This window comes from Mus musculus, chromosome 13 (assembly GCF_000001635.26).
Source record: "Mus musculus strain C57BL/6J chromosome 13, GRCm38.p6 C57BL/6J".
Classification (NCBI taxonomy): Eukaryota; Metazoa; Chordata; class Mammalia; order Rodentia; family Muridae; genus Mus; species Mus musculus.
The window spans coordinates 114026520-114046690 of record NC_000079.6 but is presented as its reverse complement, the minus strand read 5'-3'; the positions used below and the strand labels follow the sequence as shown (position 1 = coordinate 114046690).

The 20171-nt window shown below is 42.7% G+C and overlaps 1 protein-coding gene across 5 annotated transcripts in view; it reads right to left on the bottom strand.

Annotated features, from left to right (window-relative positions):
- Arl15 (ADP-ribosylation factor-like 15) overlaps positions 1-20171 on the bottom strand; it is a 362957-nt gene that overhangs the window by 110772 nt on the left and 232014 nt on the right. Inside the window, exon 5 of one of the 5 annotated variants that reach the window (XM_006517629.4) lies at positions 10597-10687. The exons of the other annotated variants lie outside the window; for them this stretch is intronic. Coding sequence (XP_006517692.1) covers positions 10597-10687 — 91 coding nt within the window. The remainder of the gene's footprint in view (positions 1-10596; positions 10688-20171) is intronic. 5 annotated transcript variants of the gene reach the window in all.

Genomic DNA, 20171 nt, shown 5'->3' with positions numbered 1-20171 from the left:
TCAACGGTACATCTATGGGCAGGATCGAGCTATATGAAGGTCACAGTACTTCCAGGGCTCACGAAGGTAGCTAATGTATGCTCGGTGCTTGCTAAGAACTATAATTCCTATTGTCTGCTGTGTGTGAGCGTCTGTGTGTACATATGACATGGTGTGTGTGTGTGTGTGTGTGTGTGTGTGCAGGGGTGGGGCGTCAGAGATCAACTCTCAGGTGTAGGGTTTGTCTGCATGACTTCAGGTAGTCATGCTTGGGTTCTCAGGCTGGGCAGTGTATTAGTCAGGGTTCTCTAGAGTCACAGAACTTATGGATAATTTCTAAATAGTAAAGGAATTTATTGATGACTTACAGTCGGCAGCCCAATTCCCAACAATGGTTCAGTCGCAGCTGTGAATGGAAGTCCAAGGATCTAGCAGTTACTCAGTCTCACGCAGCAAGCAGGCGAAGGAGCAAGAGCAAGAGCTAGACTCCCTTCTTCCAATGTCCTTATATTGTCTCCAGCAGAAGGTGGAGCCCAGATTAAAGGTGTGTTCCACCACACCTTTAATCCCAGATGAAAGGCGTAGCCCAGATTAAGGGTGTGTTCCTTAAACTCGGAGATTCAATCTTCTGGAATCCATAGCCACTATGGCTCAAGATCTTCAAACCAAGATCCAGATAAGGATCTCCAAGCCTCCAGATAAGGGTCACTGGTGAGCCTTCCAATTCTGGATTGTAGTTCATTTCATATTGTCAAGTTGACAACCAGGAATAGCCACTACAATCCACCCCTTGTCAACTTGACACAAATAATATCTCATGTTCACATGAAACAATAACAAGGTTGTAAATATGCCTAACATGATATAACTATCCCTCGTACAATCGCTAACGCATTAGTAAATTTACAATGGGCATTCATATTACTTTATAATCCTCGTTTCTGCAACTGGTTACGTGGCCTTAATTGGTATTTATAACTACCTTCCTCTACTACCCATTCTGTATTTCCTTCTCCTTCAGCCAGCACCTCAGCAGGTCTTGGCTCTTTTCCTGGAGGATTGACCCATACCTTCATTCCTGATGGGTCTGCGTCCTTTGTCATCCTGCTTGGATTAGGCTGTTGTAGTTTCCCATTGACTTTAATCACAGGACATGGTAGTACTAAGAGACGCCCTAAGGGATCTCCTACACTCCAGACATAATCTTGCTTACCACCATTGTGAAGAGGTAATCCAATTTCCCCATGGTAATCTGGATCTATCACCCCTCCTAACACTGTTATTCCTTTTTTAGCCTGTTGGTTTAAGGGCATTAGAAGCCCAAAATGACCAGGGGGAAGTCTGAGCTTCCAGTTCAATGGAATGTTTGTTGTAGCTCCTGGTAGGAGCACTCCCTTCTCTGGAGCCAAAACTTCTAGGCCAGCAGAACCTAGAGTTATGGGGACAGGAAGCAAACATTTTCCTAGAGGGTCACTAGGAGTGATAGTAAGTGGAACTATTCCGTTTTCCACCCCTTGATTCCTGGACCCATGAATCCTGGCTATGGGTGAAACTGTACCATATATCGAGCGCTGATTCAAAGCATATACTGCCTTCTGAAGAACTCTGCCCCAGCCTTCCAAGCTGTTACCACCTAATTGGCGCTGTAACTGCATCTTCAAAAGGCCATTCCATCTTTCTATCAGCCCAGCTGCTTCATGATGATGGGGGAACGTGGTAAGACCAGTGAATTCCATGATCGTGGGCCCACTGTCGTACTTCTCTGGCTGTGAAATGAGTTCCTTGGTCAGAAGCAATACTGTGTGGAATACCATGACGATAGATAAGGCATTCTGTCAGTCCGTGAATGGTGGTTTTAGCAGAGGCATTACGTGCAGGAAAGGCAAATCCATAACCAGAATAAGTATCTACTCCAGTAAGAACAAAACGCTGTCCTTTCCACGAAGGAAGTGGTCCAATGTAGTCAACCTGCCACCAGGTTGCTGGCTGGTCACCTCGAGGAATGGTGCCATATCTGGGACTCAGTGTTGGTTTCTGCTGTTGGCAGATCTGGCAATCAGCAGCAGCTGTAGCCAGGTCAGCCTTGGTGAGTGGAAGCCCGTGTTGCTGAGCCCAAGCATAACCTCCATCTCGACCACCATGGCCACTTTGCTCATGTGCCCATTGAGCAATGACAGGGATGGCTGGGGAGAGAGGCTGACTGTCCACAGAACGGGTCATCTTATCCACTTGATTATTGAACTCCTCCTCGGCTGAAGTCACCTTTTGGTGAGCATTTACATGGGACACAAATATCTTCACATCCTTTGCCCATTTGGAGAGATCTATCCACATACTTCTTCCCCAGATGTCTTTCTCACCAATTTTCCAATTGTGATCTTTCCAAGTCCCTGACCATCCAGCCAATCCATTGGCTACAGCCCATGAGTCAGTGAATAATCGTACATCTGGCCATTTCTTCTTGGAAACAAACTGTAATACCATGTGTACTGCCCGAAGTTCTGCCCACTGTGAAGATTTCCCTTCACCTGTGTCTTTCAAGGTTGTCCCAGAAAGGGGTTGTAATGCTGCAGCTGTCCACTTCTGGGTGGTGCCTGCATAACGTGCAGAGCCATCAGTAAACCAGGCTCTAGTCTTCTCCTCTTCGGTCAGTTGATCATAGGGAACACCCCATGAGGCTATAGGCGCATGCTTGGCAGCAGATGGCATTGTAACAGGAGTAGAAACCATAGGCATTTGAGCAACTTCTTCATGTAACTTGCTTGTGCCTTCAGGACCTGCTCTGGCCCGATCACGTATATACCACTTCCATTTGATAATAGACTGCTGCTGTGCGCGTCCCACTTTATGACTTGCAGGGTCTGATAGTACCCAGCTCATGATGGGTAGTTCAGGTCGCATAGTAACTTGGTGTCCTATTGTCAAACGTTCAGTTTCCACTAAGGCCCAATAGCAGGCCAAGAGCTGTTTTTCAAAGGGAGAATAGTTGTCTGCAGATGATGGTAGAGCTTTGCTCCAAAATCCCAAAGGTCTTTTCTGTGATTCACCTACAGGGGCCTGCCAGAGGCTCCAAACAGCATCTCTATCAGCCACAGACACCTCAAGTACCATTGGGTCTGCTGGGTCATATGGTCCAAGTGGTAGAGCAGCCTGCACAGCAGCCTGGACCTGTTGAAGGGCCTTCTCCTGTTCCAGGCCCCACACAAAGCTAGCAGCTTTCCGAGTCACTTGGTAAATAGGCCTAAGTAACACACCCAAGTGAGGGATGTGTTGTCTCCAAAATCCAAATAGACCCACTAAACGTTGTGCTTCTTTCTTGGTTGTAGGAGGGGCCAGGTGCAATAACTTATCTTTCACCTTAGAAGGAATATCTCTGCATGCTCCACACCACTGGACTCCTAAGAATTTCACTGAGGTAGATGGTCCTTGAATTTTGGTTGGATTTATTTCCCATCCTCTGATACGCATATGTGTTACCAATGAGTCCAAAGTAGTTGCTACTTCCTGCTCACTTGGTCCAATCAGCATAATGTCATCAATATAGTGCACCAATGTGATATTTTGTGGAAGATCCAAACGATCAAGATCCCTTCTAACTAAATTATGACACAGGGCAGGAGAGTTAATATATCCTTGAGGCAAAACTGTGAAGGTATACTGTTGGCCTTGCCAACTGAAAGCAAATTGCTTCTGGTGGTCCTTATGGACAGGTACTGAGAAGAAGGCATTTGCCAGATCAATAGCCGCATACCAGGTGCCAGGAGATGTGTTGATTTGCTCAAGTAACGAAACTACGTCTGGTACAGCAGCTGCAATTGGAGTTACCACCTGATTTAGTTTTCGATAATCAACTGTCATTCTCCATGATCCATCTGTTTTCTGCACTGGCCAGATAGGAGAGTTAAACGGAGATGTGGTGGGAACCACCACCCCTGCATCTTTCAAGTCCTTGATAGTGGCAGTAATTTCTGCAATGCCTCCAGGAATACGATACTGTTTTTGATTCACTATTTTCTTTGGCAGAGGCAACTCTAAAGGCTTCCATTTGGCCTTTCCAACCATAATAGCCCTCACTCTACAGTTCAGGGAACCAATATGAGAATTCTGCCAATTTCTGAGTATATCTATCCCAATTATACATTCTGGAACTGGGGAAATCACCACAGGATGTGTCCGGGGACCTACTGGACCTACTGTGAGTCGGACATCAGTCAAAACTCCATTAATCACCTGCCCTCCATAAGCCCCTACTTTAACTGGAGGGCCACAATGTTTCTTGGGATCCCCTGGGATCAGTGTCAACTCAGAACCAGTATCCAGCAGACCCCGAAAAGTCTGATTATTTCCTTTTCCCCAGTGTACAGTTACCCTTGTAAAAGGCCGTAGGTCCCTCTGGGGAAGAACTGGAGAAAGGGTAACAGCAAAACCTTTGAGTGTCTTATCAAGATCCTTCCTCAGCGGAACCTGGCCACCCCTTCATTCAAGGGGTTCCGGATCTGCAAACTGGCTCAAGTCTGGAAATTGATTCACTGGCCGAGATTGCTGTTTACCACGATCTAATGTAGCCTTTCTTTCATTGTGCTGTTTCCCTCGATCTAATGTAGCCTTTCTTTCATTTGTTTGAGAATTTTTCTGCTTATACAGATCAAACAAATATGCAGTAGGCTTCCTATGTATTTCATTCCTGGAAACACCATGATTGGTTAGCCAGTACCAAAGGTCCAATCGAGTCATGCCATTATAAATTTCACCTCTCCTGTGCTGACCATTACTGGGTATGTTATTATAAACATTCTTTTGTCTACGCTGTCCATTATAATAACTAGAATCACCTTGTCTCTTGCGATTCAATGCTGCCACCTGGCCCTTGTTACCTCGGAATCCAACTAAACCCAGTGAATTTAATTCATCTAATTGAGCAGAAGCATCTCCAATGCTAAGATCTGGCACAAGGAAAAGGGAAAGAACAAAACCCTTCAAATGTGCTGGTGCCCCTCTCACCAATTTGCGTCTTATAGAGCTGGTGAAAGGCATATCTTCTGGACCTTCCCAATGTGGACAATTATGCTTTACACAATATATCCACTCTAGCATTGCAATTTCCCTAAGTCTTAAAATCCCTTCATCAACACTAAGCCACGGAATATCAGGCATCTCCAAGTCATTTCCAGTAGGCCATCTTTTGATAAACACCTCAGCCAACCATTCAAACAAACTTTTGACACCTTTTTTAACTATGCGAGCTTCCGTATTAAACCTAGAATCTCTACTCAGAGGACCCATGTCAATAAACTCAGCCTGCTCTAGTTTTATGTTCCTTCCACCCTTATCCCACACCCTTAAAATCCATTCCCACACATATTCACCAGGTTTCTGCTTGAATGAATTAGCCAACTCATTAAGCTCCTTAGTAGTGTAGCGAATTTCCTCATGGACTATACTTTCTACCTCCCCTCTAGGAGCCTGTTTTGCTTTGAGTCTGGTTACAGGTCTAGAAGAAACTATTGGTGGGCCGTGAGCAGACTCTGCAAAATTAATTTCCTCATGTGGGGAAGGCATTATTTCAAGAGGTGGGGCTGAGGGTACTACTTCCTCAGGTGGGGCAAACCCTTGAGAATCTGAGGATTCAAAATTCTCAGCTTCAACATGGTCTTCCCACACATCCCCGTCCCATGTTGTAGGATCCCATTCTTTGCCAATTAGAGCCCTTACTTTAACTGTCGACACACTCTGAGGCTGAGACTTGAATTTTCTCTGTAGTTCAGCCAACCTTACAATGAGAGTTTCTGTTTGATTTTCTGCAACTTGAGCTCTATTGCTACAAGAGAGAAGATTCTCCTCAAGGACACACTTAGCAACTTTTAGATCGTTTACTTGTGTCTGGAGCCTTTCGATTTTATCACACAACTCCTTCCTTTCATTCATCATTTTTTCCACAGATACTAAGAGCAGCCAGCCAGTAAAATCATTTTTCGATTTTTTCCCCATCTTGTAGAAAGCTTTGTGCACTGAATCACCTAATTCATTAAGAAAATCAAGGGCATTAGCTTCTTTAAGTTCGGAATATAGTTTCAACCATGGGTCTTCAAAATTCTCTGAGCTCCCAGGAGGGAGAGAATCTGGAGAGGTTTCAATATTTGAAAGTGCTGGTGGATCAACAAGCCAATTCCAGTATTTTAAAAGATTCATCCTTGTACTTCTGTTACTCTAGAACCACTCCTGGTACCAACTTCTGTATTAGTCAGGGTTCTCTAGAGTCACAGAACTTATGGATAATTTCTAAATAGTAAAGGAATTTATTGATGACTTACAGTCGGCAGCCCAATTCCCAACAATGGTTCAGTCGCAGCTGTGAATGGAAGTCCAAGGATCTAGCAGTTACTCAGTCTCACGCAGCAAGCAGGCGAAGGAGCAAGAGCAAGAGCTAGACTCCCTTCTTCCAATGTCCTTATATTGTCTCCAGCAGAAGGTGGAGCCCAGATTAAAGGTGTGTTCCACCACACCTTTAATCCCAGATGAAAGGCGTAGCCCAGATTAAGGGTGTGTTCCTTAAACTCGGAGATTCAATCTTCTGGAATCCATAGCCACTATGGCTCAAGATCTTCAAACCAAGATCCAGATAAGGATCTCCAAGCCTCCAGATAAGGGTCACTGGTGAGCCTTCCAATTCTGGATTGTAGTTCATTTCATATTGTCAAGTTGACAACCAGGAATAGCCACTACAGGCAGTAAGTGCTTTTACCACAGAACTAGCTCATCAGTCGCCTGGACCTTCTTGATACTTTAAACTGGGTAAGATCTACCAATGTTATAAAAACTTTAAATTAGTATCTAAGTGTCATTTTTCCGGGTCAATGTGGTACTAACTGAATTCATAGTTATTGTAAAAACAATGGCCCTTCAAGGCTTCCTAAGCAAGCCTACGAGCTAGTCACAATTAGTCCTGACGGTATTCTAGTCACCAGAGAACGTGTAGCCGTTTCAATGTCTAACAACATTGACAACACTTAGCCAGAACAGATAATAGCCCACTGCTCCTTCCATGCCAAGACTTTCTCTGCACATACTTATATGTGAAGGGAACACATCCAAGGCCCTCAGAGCATAAAGCTAAGCATCTGACATTAGGTCCTTTAAACACGATCATTCAGAGGTGGCAAAGCCCTTTTTATACGAATGTACTAAACAAGCTAGCGAATTAACAGCCATCTCAGGAATGAGTGACATAAAGTGACACAAAAAAATGACCAAGGCAGGCTATCCATGATGCCTACGTATCAGTTTACAGTACACAGCTATGGTTTCTAAAAGTTGTAACTGTTTAAAACTTACAGAGATAGAAGAAAGCAGGACTCAGTCCCAGGCTCACTCGCTATCCCAGAAGAAGGCTCAGACTGTCTGGGCAGGGCCCTGGACAAGAAACAATCCTCTCTGTGTGGAGCTAATGGGGGCAAGGGCGGCAGGCTCACCTGGGCCTCCCGTATCTGCTGGCTGAATGCATCCACGTGACGCAGAGATAGGAGAGGACGAGGGCAAGCAAGCGCTATAATACACCGAACGCAGTCTCCGTGCCAAGAACAGCAAACCCAATATCATGCTTAGGAAGGAGATTCCATGAGGAAACAGAATTTAATTCAATTTCTCAAAAATTAATTGGAACCTTGGAGACGCTGTTAAGCTGAAAAAGGACCCGAGGCAAACTTCTAATATACCGTGATTTTACAACTGGAAACGCCCCTGAACAAAAGCAATGTGGTTCATTTTTGTTTTTTAAACCGGAAGCAATCGCAAAGTTACAATCCCTCCTTTTTCCTTCCTTCCCTCAACTTAGTGGGGAAGTTCCTCTACCCCTGGCAAGTGTCTGTCTGTTTGTTTTGGTAATTATGAAGCCTAGTCAAATCAGTGAGAAAGCTATTTCCCAGGGATAAGACGGCAGGAGGGGCTTTGAATATTTTAAGCTACCAGGGTGTCAGTTTAGGACAGCCATTAATTTCTGGGGATGTTTCACGCGCCATGAAAACCAGCTTAGCTGGAACCTCCTTGGCACTTTTTTTTTTTCCTCTCAGAAATATTATTTCTAGAACTTTGCAAACTAGAGTCCTCGACACCCTTCTTTGGCAGGAGCACTGGGAATACCAGCTTCCTGTGACATCTCGGCTTCCATCATGAAACAGAAGGTCTGACAGAGTAATTTCCAAACCTGCGCAAGGACCAGGGCTGCAGCCATTTGCTACAGAAGCAATTAGTCTCATGAGCCATCAGTTGATAGTTTTGATTAGGAACTAAGTTAATGCTGACTTTTTTTTTTTTTTAATTAATTTTGAAACCATGCTCTAAGTTTAGCTCAGGTTGGCCTTGACGTTTGGTTCAGTTTATGGAGACACTGATGCATTCCAACTTTAACTGGAACACAGAAACTGCTCAATAAACAACTGTTGTGTGAATAGATCCTATTTAGTTATGCTAAAATCCAGTTTCATTCATAAACAAGCTGTCATATAGCAAAGTTATGTTAATTATCAATTAACAACGGTACCCAAACATTCAAGAGGGCCAAGGAAAGTTTCTCAGCATCAGCTTCCTTAAAAAATTCAGGTGCGCTGGGCGTGGTGGTGCACACCTTTAATCCCAGCACTCGGGAGGCAGAGGCAGGTGGATTTCTGAGTTCGAGGCCAGCCTGGTCTACAAAGTGAGTTCCAGGACAGCCAGGACTACACAGAGAAACCCTGCCTTGACAAACAAGAAAGAAAGAGAGAGAGAGAGAGAGAGAGAGAGAGAGAGAGAGAGAGGGAGGGGGAGGGAGAGAGAGAGAGAGAGAGAGAGAAGGAAGAAGGAAGGAAGGAAGAAAGAAAGAAAGAGAGAGAGAGAGAGAGAGAAAGAAAGAAAGAAAGAAGGAAAGAAAGAAAGAAAGGAAGGAAGGAAGAAAGAGAGAAAGAAATTAATTAGTTAATTCAGGTGCAATCCCCAAGGCTCTATAGCCAGTACTGTTTACAGAACTGCAGAGTATGGTATTTGACAATGGAGATGGAATTGTAAGAGATTTCTCATGTACCCACCAAATGCATCAACATTTATCCCCAGCAACAGGAAAGTACGATGATAAAAGTGCTAGTCAGCTTTCCGTTACTATGACAAATTACCTGAGCAAAGCAGGTTTCAGCCCACGGGGGCGTGGCTTCCGTCCGGGAGGGGAAACTGAGTAGATCACAACAGACCTCAGAGTGGACAAGAAGCAGAAAGACACAGTGCGGCCAGAGAGAAGATATGCTTCCAAGGCACGGTCCTAATATCCTATCCTCCAACCAGGCCACCTCTCTGATCAACTAACACCAGTGATTAAGCCATTGAAGGAGTCAGAATTCTTGCTCCAATCTTCCCGACAATTAAACAAGCCTTTATCACACCAGTCCTCTGGGGGACGCTGCACATCCAAACAACAAGGATAGATTTTAACAGCTTTGTTTTTTTTGAACCTGCATCTCACTCTGTAGCCCAGGCTGCCCTGGCACTTGCTATAATAGCCCAGGCTGGCCTTCAACTCCAACAGTTTTCTTGCCTTAGCCTCTCAGATGCTGTAATTAAAGGCTTGACTTTAAGTTAGGAAATGTATAATACTTTCGACCTGAAATGCAAAGCCTATCCAAATGCCATGGGCTTCAGTCAAAAGTTAAATTATTTGCATTCTACCCCTACAGAGACGTATATTATAACTTCATACACCTACCTAATATTAGGCCCCTAAGAACCCTAGCGTGTGCCAAAGTTCTTTCACGAATCTGAACAAGTTTTTCTTCTCTCATTCAAAATTCACCTTACCATTATAAAAGACCAGATCAACAGCTTCCTTTTCAGGTTAAAAGATAGTTAAAAATTGAACATATGAACATTTCTACGTTTCCAATAAAGTGTTAGCACTGGGTCTCTCTCTCTCTCTCTCTCTCTCTCTCTCTCTCTCTCTCTGGACAACCTGAGTGGGGACAGTCAGAAGTCTATCAGTTAACACTATTTCAGAATGTGAGTTCCAGAGTCAGAGAGCCTGGGATCCAAGTCATTGTAAGGGCATTAACGGGACAATAAGAGCAACTATTTAATCAAGTTTCAAGTTTAAATGGAGTAATATGTCCCAGCATTTCAGACCCCTCACAGAGGATTTGGGTTCAGTTTCCAGCATCTATCTTGAGGTTACGATCTGTAACACCAGTCCCTCCTCTGAACTCCAATAGCATCAAGCATGGCCTTGGTACACACATACATGCAGGAAAAGCACTTGTGTGCCTAAAAATAGTTAATTCTTGAAAAGGAATCTAGCAACATATCATGAAAATAGTATACCTATAAACATGATTCTCACCTTCAACTCCACGTAGAGAAACTCACCAAAAAGAAGCCATAATCCAGAGCTGGAGAGAGGCTCAGTGGTTAAGGGCACTGACTGTTCTTTTATAGGTCCTGAGTTCAATTCCCAGCAGCCACATGGTGGCTCACAACCATCTATAATGGGATCTAATGGCCTCTTCTGGTGTGTCTGAAGACAGCTACAGTGCACTTATATACCAGAAATAAATAAGAAATAATAATTCTTAAAAAAATAAAAAGAAGTCATAATCTAAGTCTTACCTTCAGCTGGGAAGTGGCACCCTCTATCAATGGGCATACTCTGGCCGGAGCAAGCAACACATATCACACTTAGAAGCAAGCATCCCATACCCTATTGTGAAAATCACACAAGTAGTGGTGCGTTACTATTCAAAAGACCTTGAAGAGAGGGTGTACTCAGTAGTGGTACCCGTGGCTAGCATCCACAAGGTCCTGCTCAGGATCCCACTCCAAAACTAAGGAAGGTCAGAAAGGGGGCTCAGAAGGAAAGGAAAAGGATCCCTGTGTATGGAGGAAAGCAAACAAGGCAAGTGTGTGCAAGACACCCAGGATCTCAATAGAGTTTCAAACCCCAAAAAACGGCATGCTAGGCAAAGCTCAGCTCCGACTACAGAGGGAAAATCAAGCCAGGAGGGTGTCACTTTTATAGAGTTACAAGGGAGAAGCCAACTGGGAAGCCACTTTGAGAGACAAATAACAGATACAGAGACAGCTTTGATCTATAGCTGGGGCTGCCTCTCCTCAAGTGACGCCCATGTACACAAAGTGACAGGTGAGCTCTCCGAAACCAGGAGGGCAGAGTCCGAGACCAGGGCGAGGAGACAGGACCCGTCTTAGCCTATCAAAGGGCTAAACCACCACCGAGACACTTGTGATAAAGTGGCTTTGTGTCACAGAAGGGGTTTTCCAATATCGTGAGCCATTTACTCAAGTGGACATTTAAGACTATCAAGCCTAAAATTAATATCTGTGAGAGACTCCTATGCACCACTAGGAAAAGATAACCTGAGGTTCAGACCCCTAAGAGGGTACCATCAAGTTCCTGGAACCACGGCTCGAATGTCATGTTGGCCACGCAGTCGGAACAGATGAATAGACACACTCTGTTTCATGATGAAATGACTCTAGAGAACACTGGAGAGAAAACACCCATGCTTTATCTCATGCAGGGTGCTGAAGATAGAGTGCACAGCCATGGGAGGAAAGAGGGCTGTACATTTGTCTCAGGTGACATTTGACAAGCTCTCGGGGCAACGCTCAGAGGACAGGCCTGGGGATGATTGCTTTGGGGATACTATCCACGCAAGGAAGTAATGATATTGTTATGGACATCTTACTGAGAGGGGTATAACTTAAAGGCTCACATGAATGTGGCCCAGTAATTAAAAACCAGTTCCATAGGTGACACTCTTCACAGAGGTAGCATTTGGGATTGCTATGGCTGCTAAGAAAAAAGAAAATATTTTCAGGTTTGGCAAAACTATAATAAAGTGTTTTTCCAGTAAATGACCACCGATATGCCTTCCGTACCCACAACACACACACACACACACACACACACACACACACACACACATGATCGGTGCAACCAACGACAAGGTAAATTATACCAGAAAGGGAAAAACAAATTCTGTCAAACAGCCAATTCAATTCCTGGGTGATATTATTTATTCTTCTCTCATATATTACATCCTGACTGCAGTTTCCCCTCCCCCACTCCTCCTAGCTGCTCCTCCCACCCCACGCCCAACTCTCCCTGAGACCCACTCATTACAAAGGCTTCCTTGGTGACACAGAAACTTTTAAGATGCCTTTCTGTTTCCTTTTAAAGTCTAATGACATATTTGTTTAACAAATAAATCCTCCTTCCTCTCTCTCTCTTTTGGCACATCTATTTTGTGGGTATACTAAGGGCCAGGTATGATGACACTCTAAAAAAATAGCAAACGAGCCAAGATGGAACTGTTTAAGTTTGGGAATCATTACTGCTTTCCCCAGAATAAACTTTTCAAAAGGTGGTAACTTTTCCGTTATTTGTTTTGTTTGTAGAAGATCGAACTCTCTTTCCTGTGTGGAGAAACTCAGCTGAAGTGGAAAATCTGCCTAATGTTTTACTTGTTTAACTGATTTGTATTCATATTAGAGAGAAACTGAATCTACAGAAGCATCCAATAAGCAATTACGGCGATGTTTCTCTTAGCAATGTATTTCTGGGAGCTGTGGAAAGCTTGTTAACAGGGCAGACATAACTGTGAGAACAGCACCCTAAACACTAAACTAAAACGCATTTTACCCGAGTGAAGGTGGTGAAGGTGGAGCATTCCTTTCCAGGTTTGCTCGCTTTACTGTTCTCTCAGATTCTTTTCACAAAGGCAAAGGAATCTCCAAGGAGTCCTAAAGCTAGGGGTCAGAGCCTAGGATTGGGACACTCAGGAACTGAGGCAGGAGGACAGCAAAGTTGAGAGGAGCCTGTGTTAAACAGCAACTCTGTGTAAAGTAAAAAAAAAAAAAACAACAACAACAGAAAGGTATTTTGTTTTCACTAAAAATGGTATATGAACCAGTTTTATTGGTGATGAATTTGACTCCCATAATGCCTAGAAGCTAAATGAGAGTACTGTAAGTATGGCTTGCTAAGGTAAACTAATGGTAGATAAGTAAAGTGTCCCCACAAAAGGCCTAATAGTCTTACCAACTAATGCCAGTGGTATGACCCTTACCATTGACACCAGAACAAGAGGACACAGCGACAAGCTGCTTAAAGGGGAGATGCCCTCTTCTAAATACAAAGGAGGGAAAAAAGCATCCATTTTCTTTTGAAAGCAAATGATGGTCATCATGAAATGAAAAGTATAAATATTCTAGAAATAAGTCAACTCTGCATGCAGACCTAATAACTCTTTAAAGACCCCCCCCCCCAAAAAAAAATTGAACCATTTGGTAGACATGAAACACTATAAAAGTTAACTTACAAGGAAGTTCTTTCTGAATGATTTAATCTAAAACACTGACACTGTAACAAGTTTGGGCACATGTAACCCTTTAAAAATATAACTTCTAGTTGAGAATGTATAGAAGCAAAGTATACTAAATGAAAGAGGTCTCATCAATGAAACTATCAGTTAGTTAAGAAGGTTTTAGGCATGGAGACATCGAGTCCTGTGCTTGGCAGAGCTGAGCCAGTGCGTTACAGAATCAGCCTCTGGTTTTGCTAAATTCACAACGATATTCAATGATTACTCACAATATCAAATAAGGAACCGTCTGGAGGAGAGAGTCGCAGACACAGTAATCGAATTCTCTTACAGGACTAGCGGATGATATGCGAGCCAAAGATGACCCATTTTATTTTAAAATTAATTACAAAAATCCGTGATCAAAAAAAAAGCAAAATACATATCCTTGCTGCAATCGCCTCGGGCAATGACAAAATCAATGAGAGAGGTTTGTGATGTATTGGGTCACAAGAACTGTAACAGAACAGGAAAGCAGGACTCTTTGGAAGACTATAACTGAGATGAGTCAGAAAAAACTTGCACTCCTCCTGGATGCAGATGTCCAGGCATGGAAGCCTCACTCAACTGGCAGGGCTTTGAGAACCGGAGGTCAGACAAGCAAGTAAGGTCACAGCTTCACACCGAGAGCGGTCTCTCCCTGATACCCTTCTCGCTTGGTTACTCCATACGCAGTGCACTTTTGTATTTCAGAATAATTTCAATACTTAAGGAAGGGACAGTGAGCCCTTCAGGATGCTAAGTTAACAAAAATCACTTGAGGGCTGGACATGGTGGTGTACAGCCAATCCTAGAACTCACGATCTCTGTGAACTTGAGGCCAGCCTGGACGAAATAGTGAGCTCCAGGACAGGGACAGCCAGTACACACACACACACACACACACACACACGCGCGCGCGCGCGCGCGCGTGTGTGTGTGTGTGTGTGTGTGTGTATCCAAATCTATATACATATAAACAAAACTACCTGAATTAACTGAAGTATCCTTAGATACCCACAAAATGAAATATAAGAGCAAAGCTAATTAAACATCAAATTTCTTTAAATGAAACACGCCCCACGTAAGTTACATGTACAAGTAAGTACATATTATTTGCAGCATTAAAAAAAAATCAAGTAAAATTTAGCAAATAAATCACTACAGCCCATTACTTTTGGCACTAGCAAAAATCAGAATACTTTTGATTTAAAATAATAGTAAGGATAGGGTAGTCATAATAACAAGACACTCATACATCTCGGTACAATTTTCACTAATTCCGACACTCGCCAAAGGGAAAAGCTTCCTTTTCTACACTGTTCACCTAGATGTGCTGTTTACCCAGGGTGCACCTTAGGGGTGCGCCTTTTCCCTTTAAATCACTGCTGAATGACAAGAGTCTCTTAGAGCTGTCAGAGGATTAAAATGGCAGGTGGGTACAAGGGATGGGACAGAGGTCTCTGTCTCCAGGCTAATAAAAACCTAGTCATAAGCCAGGCATGGTGGTATACGGCTTTAATTCTTGCACTGGGGAGGCAGAGGAGAGCGGCCTTCTTTGAGTTCCAGGTGTACATAGTGAGTTCTAAGACAGCTAGAGCTACATAGTGAGACCCTGTCTCACAAACAAAGAAAACAAAACATAAACCACCAACAACAACAACAACAAAACCCCAAATAAACAGATCAATGCCTCAAAAACAAAAACCTAATGATTTCAGAATAAATTGTATTTATTATAATTTTTAAAACAGCCCCAACGATGTTTGCCATGGCAAATTTGATTTCTCAATTAAATAAATGTGCTGTTTTATTAAACATTGAATATTTATTAAATAAATCAGATTATAGATCCACAATGCTTTTATGTGAAACTTGAAAAGTAAGTAACTTTTGCAAATGGAAATAAATATACACACACAATGGTGAGAACATTTTATTGATATTTAATTGTGTGTGTGTGTGTGTGTGTGTTTGCACAGGCTCACATATGTGCAGGACAACTTGGAATTAGATCTCTGTTACCATGCGAGTTCAAGGATCAATTGCAGGTTCTAAGGCTTCGTGGCAAGGGCCCTTACGCCCTGAGCCATCTCCCTGGCCCCTGGTTTTATTTTTAACTGATGATTTATACAGAGGATTCCTTGTCTAGAAGGAAGAAGATTGTCCTCCTGTTGCGCTTCTTTTATAACTAAAGCCTAGCAACAAGTCTCTGGAGAATATTATGCCTTAAAAAGAACTGTTTCTAGTGGCCAGAATTGGTCTACTTTTAGGTTGGTGAAGTTCTAGAACCTTAAATGTTGGAACCCACTAAGCTATGACAAGTCAGAAAAAGGAACACAAGTCTCGAAAACTATCCTGGATCAAAGTTAAACTGCTTCTCAGGCATGCGCGTCTTCAGTATTAACTGCAGAAGCTAATACACCGGAAAGAGAACACTTCAAGAAAGACTTTTCCTTTGTCCTTTGTACAAGTTGAACTTAGAAGTCCTTCCCAAGATAAAGAAAAGTTTACACAGTTCTCTATGAAGGATGATTTCAGTGAAGGGAAGTTAGTAAACAGGTGGCTGAAACGGCAGCAAGATCGCCTCATAGAGTTCAGACACCCAGACTGCGTTAGACTCCGGGTATCTAAATCTCACCGTGGAATTTAAGAACACCAACAACTGGAAACCTAGGAATGCCCAACACCTCCACCGTATTATTAGATTCTACTTTTCTAGTGAAAATGCCATGCACTCTCGGAGGTGCCTCAGACATTCTCAATAGAATGCGTGATCCAGGAAGGCCGACCACCACTGTGACCGTCGCGACAAGGACGGAAGGAGAAGGAAAGGCACCCTCCACATGTAGCAGTGAGAGGAACTTATTTATATTTTGTATTTAGCTACACTGAGTTGGCTGTTTCTCACCTCTCTTATCTGTGACTCCAGGTCACATCTCTGTTCATTAAAAAACACTCAAAGCCCTACAATTTCTTCCCACTGCTTCTTGGCAATAAAGCAACCTTTTCAGTAATGAGGCTTTCCAAATTCTGTATTATGGACTTTTTATGAAAGAATTAAATTATCTACCCTAATCCTCAAACTATTCTATGCTTTAGAAATAACTTATTTAATAATTAGTTTATACTATTTAACCAAGAATTAGAAATCAATAATATTTTAGCAGCCGAATGAATCTATAGTGTATGTAATTAGTTTAATGTTCTGTAATTTAAGGCTGACTACAGCTACAGATTTTTCTCCTAACAAGGGCATGTAAGAAGCTCTCCTGTGAGTGGAATGAAATTGCTGCTATTTCTAAAAGGGTTGTGCTTCCTTTGCCCTGCTTGGGACATTAGGAAAATTCTATTTGGTCCAAACAGTATACACTGTAGCAACCATGTAATGAAGACATAAGACTCCCGTGGTCTAATCAAATTCTCTTCAGGGCAGACACAGTTGTGCTCAGCAGTCTAGACTAACTAACAGGACATTTATTTAAAAGTGTATTTTTACCTATACTTAATTATGATGGGCTGGCCACGGATTTCCCAATTGACAACTAAAATGTTTCAAGATGAACTGAGATTAACCTCATCTTAATGATAAACTGGAAATATGCCTACTGTCTAATATTCCAAAGAGAGGAAAGGTCTGTGTTCCAGTGATAGCTCATCAAAAATGAAGTATAAATCTTTATAAAATTCATTAAAAAATGAAATGCATTACCGGCAACTGAAGTATTAAAGCAGTAGAGAGAGCCGAAATTGAAATTTCAAGAGTAGGGAGCAGGGGGATTGTTACTTAGTAAAGTACCTGTCGTGAAAGCAGGAGAAAGAGTTCTACCTCCAGAACCCACTGGGAAAGCCAAGCATAGAACCCCAAAATGCCAGTGCTTAGGGAGAGAGACAGGAAAATCCCCAGCCAGACAGGACAGCTGGCTAGGTGAGCGGCTGGTCTAACGAGAGAGCCTGTCTCAAAAAATAAAGTGGAACATAGTGAAATGTCTTACTTACAGTAAACCAGTCCCCAAAGAAGTCTTTCTGAAAATACTTCCCCCATCCATCAATTTTACATTCCTGTCTTACTACATAGTAAGTGTTCTTGGATGACTTTTGTTGGTCATGTGTTTTGGGGACAAAAGGGAAATGAATGTCACTACAACAGAATGTTTGTTCTTAACTCACATATCAAATGTCCCTCAGTTTTCTTTTTATTTAGATTTCTAACACTTGGTAGATTAGCCAATTTTAGTGAAGGTGTTTGTAAATAGCTTATTGCTCATTTGAACAAATAAATAATAAATAGGTGGGACCCCTCCTCAATGAAGAAGTTACTATATATAGATGGCTCTAAATAAAAGCATTTATTTGCTACCAAGCCTGATAACCTAAGTCCAGTTCCAAGGACTATACATGGCAGAAGGAGGGACCTGACCCCAGAAAGTTGCCCTTTGATCTCTGATCCTGCACACATAAGTAAATATGCAAATAAATATAACTTGAAAAACCTAAGACAAATGAAGATATGAGTATTAAATTAAAAAAAAATGTATCCAGTCGGAGGCAGTGAAGCATGCCTGTGATGCCAGGATTAGGGAAGCAGAGGCAGGGGGATCTCTGAGTTCGAGGCCAGCCTGGTCTACAGAGTGAGTTCCAGGACAACCAGGGCTTACACAGAGAAACCCTGTCTTGAAAACCAAATGTATAACAACACAAACTACCTAGAAACTTACATGAAAAATGTTATACCAGTACTTATAAACCTCACTTTTGGCTTTGCAAACACACTAACCTTATTGGCAAAAAAAAAAAAAAAAAATTACACATGTACATACATAAATACATACCGCGCGCGCGCGCGCACACACACACACACACACACACACACACACACACACAATCTTTACAGTCACAGAGGTAAAAAGGGCAATGAGATGCTAAGACAGTTGTCACCTTTGAAGCCATCATACTCATATGGCCCTATCTCCGTTCTAACTTATAAACACGCAGTCACTCTGCTGCAAACGACTTCTTGGATGAGGAGAGCGACACTTACCTGTGTCTATATGAGTGAGCATTTGGAATGCAATCAGAATTATACTGGCTTAGGAATGAGGCAGCAGTAGGCTCTCCCCTAGGTACTGTGGCCCCACCAGCCATGGGCATTTGGCCAGGTTTACAGTACCAGACATGGATTCCTTCCTACGGAGCAAACCTTAGGACCAATTAGATAGCTCTTAGCTATTCCCAAGAAATAAGTGCTACCATTGTCCGTTTGGAGCTACCTTGGCATGCCTGGTCACGGTAGTACATAGGCTTCACAGCTTCTTGAACCCATTCCCTCACCCCAAATTGGCAAGGGGCTTCCTCATGTCCAGAACTAGGGTTCATATTAGATAGTCTATGGCTCTTGGAATCTCTTTAAAAGTTAAATATATTAGAAATGGGTAGGCTTTTGTTAGAAAAAAAGGACATGTTTACTTTCTATCTTTTACATTTCAGTATTCACAAGAACCCACAAAGGAATTACCAACTCTGTGCATGCAAACCTGTAAGCTGATGTGTTTTGTGGAAACTATAAGCCACTTGGTCCATTTTATAGGAACTATGGCTCAATTACCATAGACATTTAACCTAGTCTGGAACTTGTCCTCCTGCATGGGCCTTCCTGAATGGGGACTATAGCTGCCCTGCCACCACACCCACTTAAGATGTCCAACTCACTGGATAAGTGTTGGCTTGGGTCCTTCCTGTGTTTATGTGACTCACAGAAGGTCTGACAAAATTCTGATTTTGTGTTTTACTACATTCTCTTTAAACTTCACTGTGCACTAAAATCAGACTTGGCTGGGTACATTCTTCCTCAGAGGCATTAAGCATGCAGTCCTGTTTGTTAAAGCATACACACTTCACTTTGTCCCTGAGGTCAACACGTTTGCATGAAATGACTGCAGCTAATAGCTTTGAGCGTTCGTCCACAGTTCCCAAGAAGAGGATAGCAGAAGACTGGTCGGAAAAGAACTAGCCACCCGTCGGCAATGAGTTCTAAATCCTGAGTCAAACACCATCTACCAGGCCCAACAGAGTCTCAGTGTTACACTGAAATGCCCCAACTGCTCTGCTGGTCTGTGCTTCCTTTGAAAGGTTCAACATATACTCTAAATTCCTTTGGGTGACACGGGTATAATTATTGCAAAGTCTCAATGGTACAGAGGAAAGGATCGGTAAGTTTTATGAAATGCAGTGAAATGTGATTGTCACTAGTGCTCAGCTCAGTTTGTAGACCGTCCCTAAGAACCAGGCTTGGCTTCACTTTGTAACTCCTAGGGCCCCAGCTGGATCCTCTTCAGGACCGTATTTTATTCTGATTACTGCTCCATCAATGCCTGGGAGGGAAGAGGAGCTCCAACCTCTCCTCTGCTTAAGTCAGCCAAGAACACATTCTGTTGGAGAAAGTAATATGCTAAGAGGCTTGGAAGCCAAGGAAAAACAGAGACACATTGCAAGACAATACATAAACCGGCGAACTTAGCCTCTCAGGGAAACCGTCTTCACTCTCATCAAACTGTGTATTATCTGGCAATATGAATCGAAAACCTATTTATAGAGTAGTCACCCTCAATCTCTTATTGCTAAAACAGAAGTAGTAAGGGTCAAAGAATGTGAAATCCTAGAAAACCCACTTTTTTTCCCCCCAAAAGCCATTTAATACGCTTCGGATGCAGATCACTCCCTTGTCAATGGTTCTTTTGTCTTTCTTAAAACTACATCTGCACAACAACCAGGTCACCTTGAATTTCAAGTACAACACGGCCAATAAATTGAATTTAACATCTT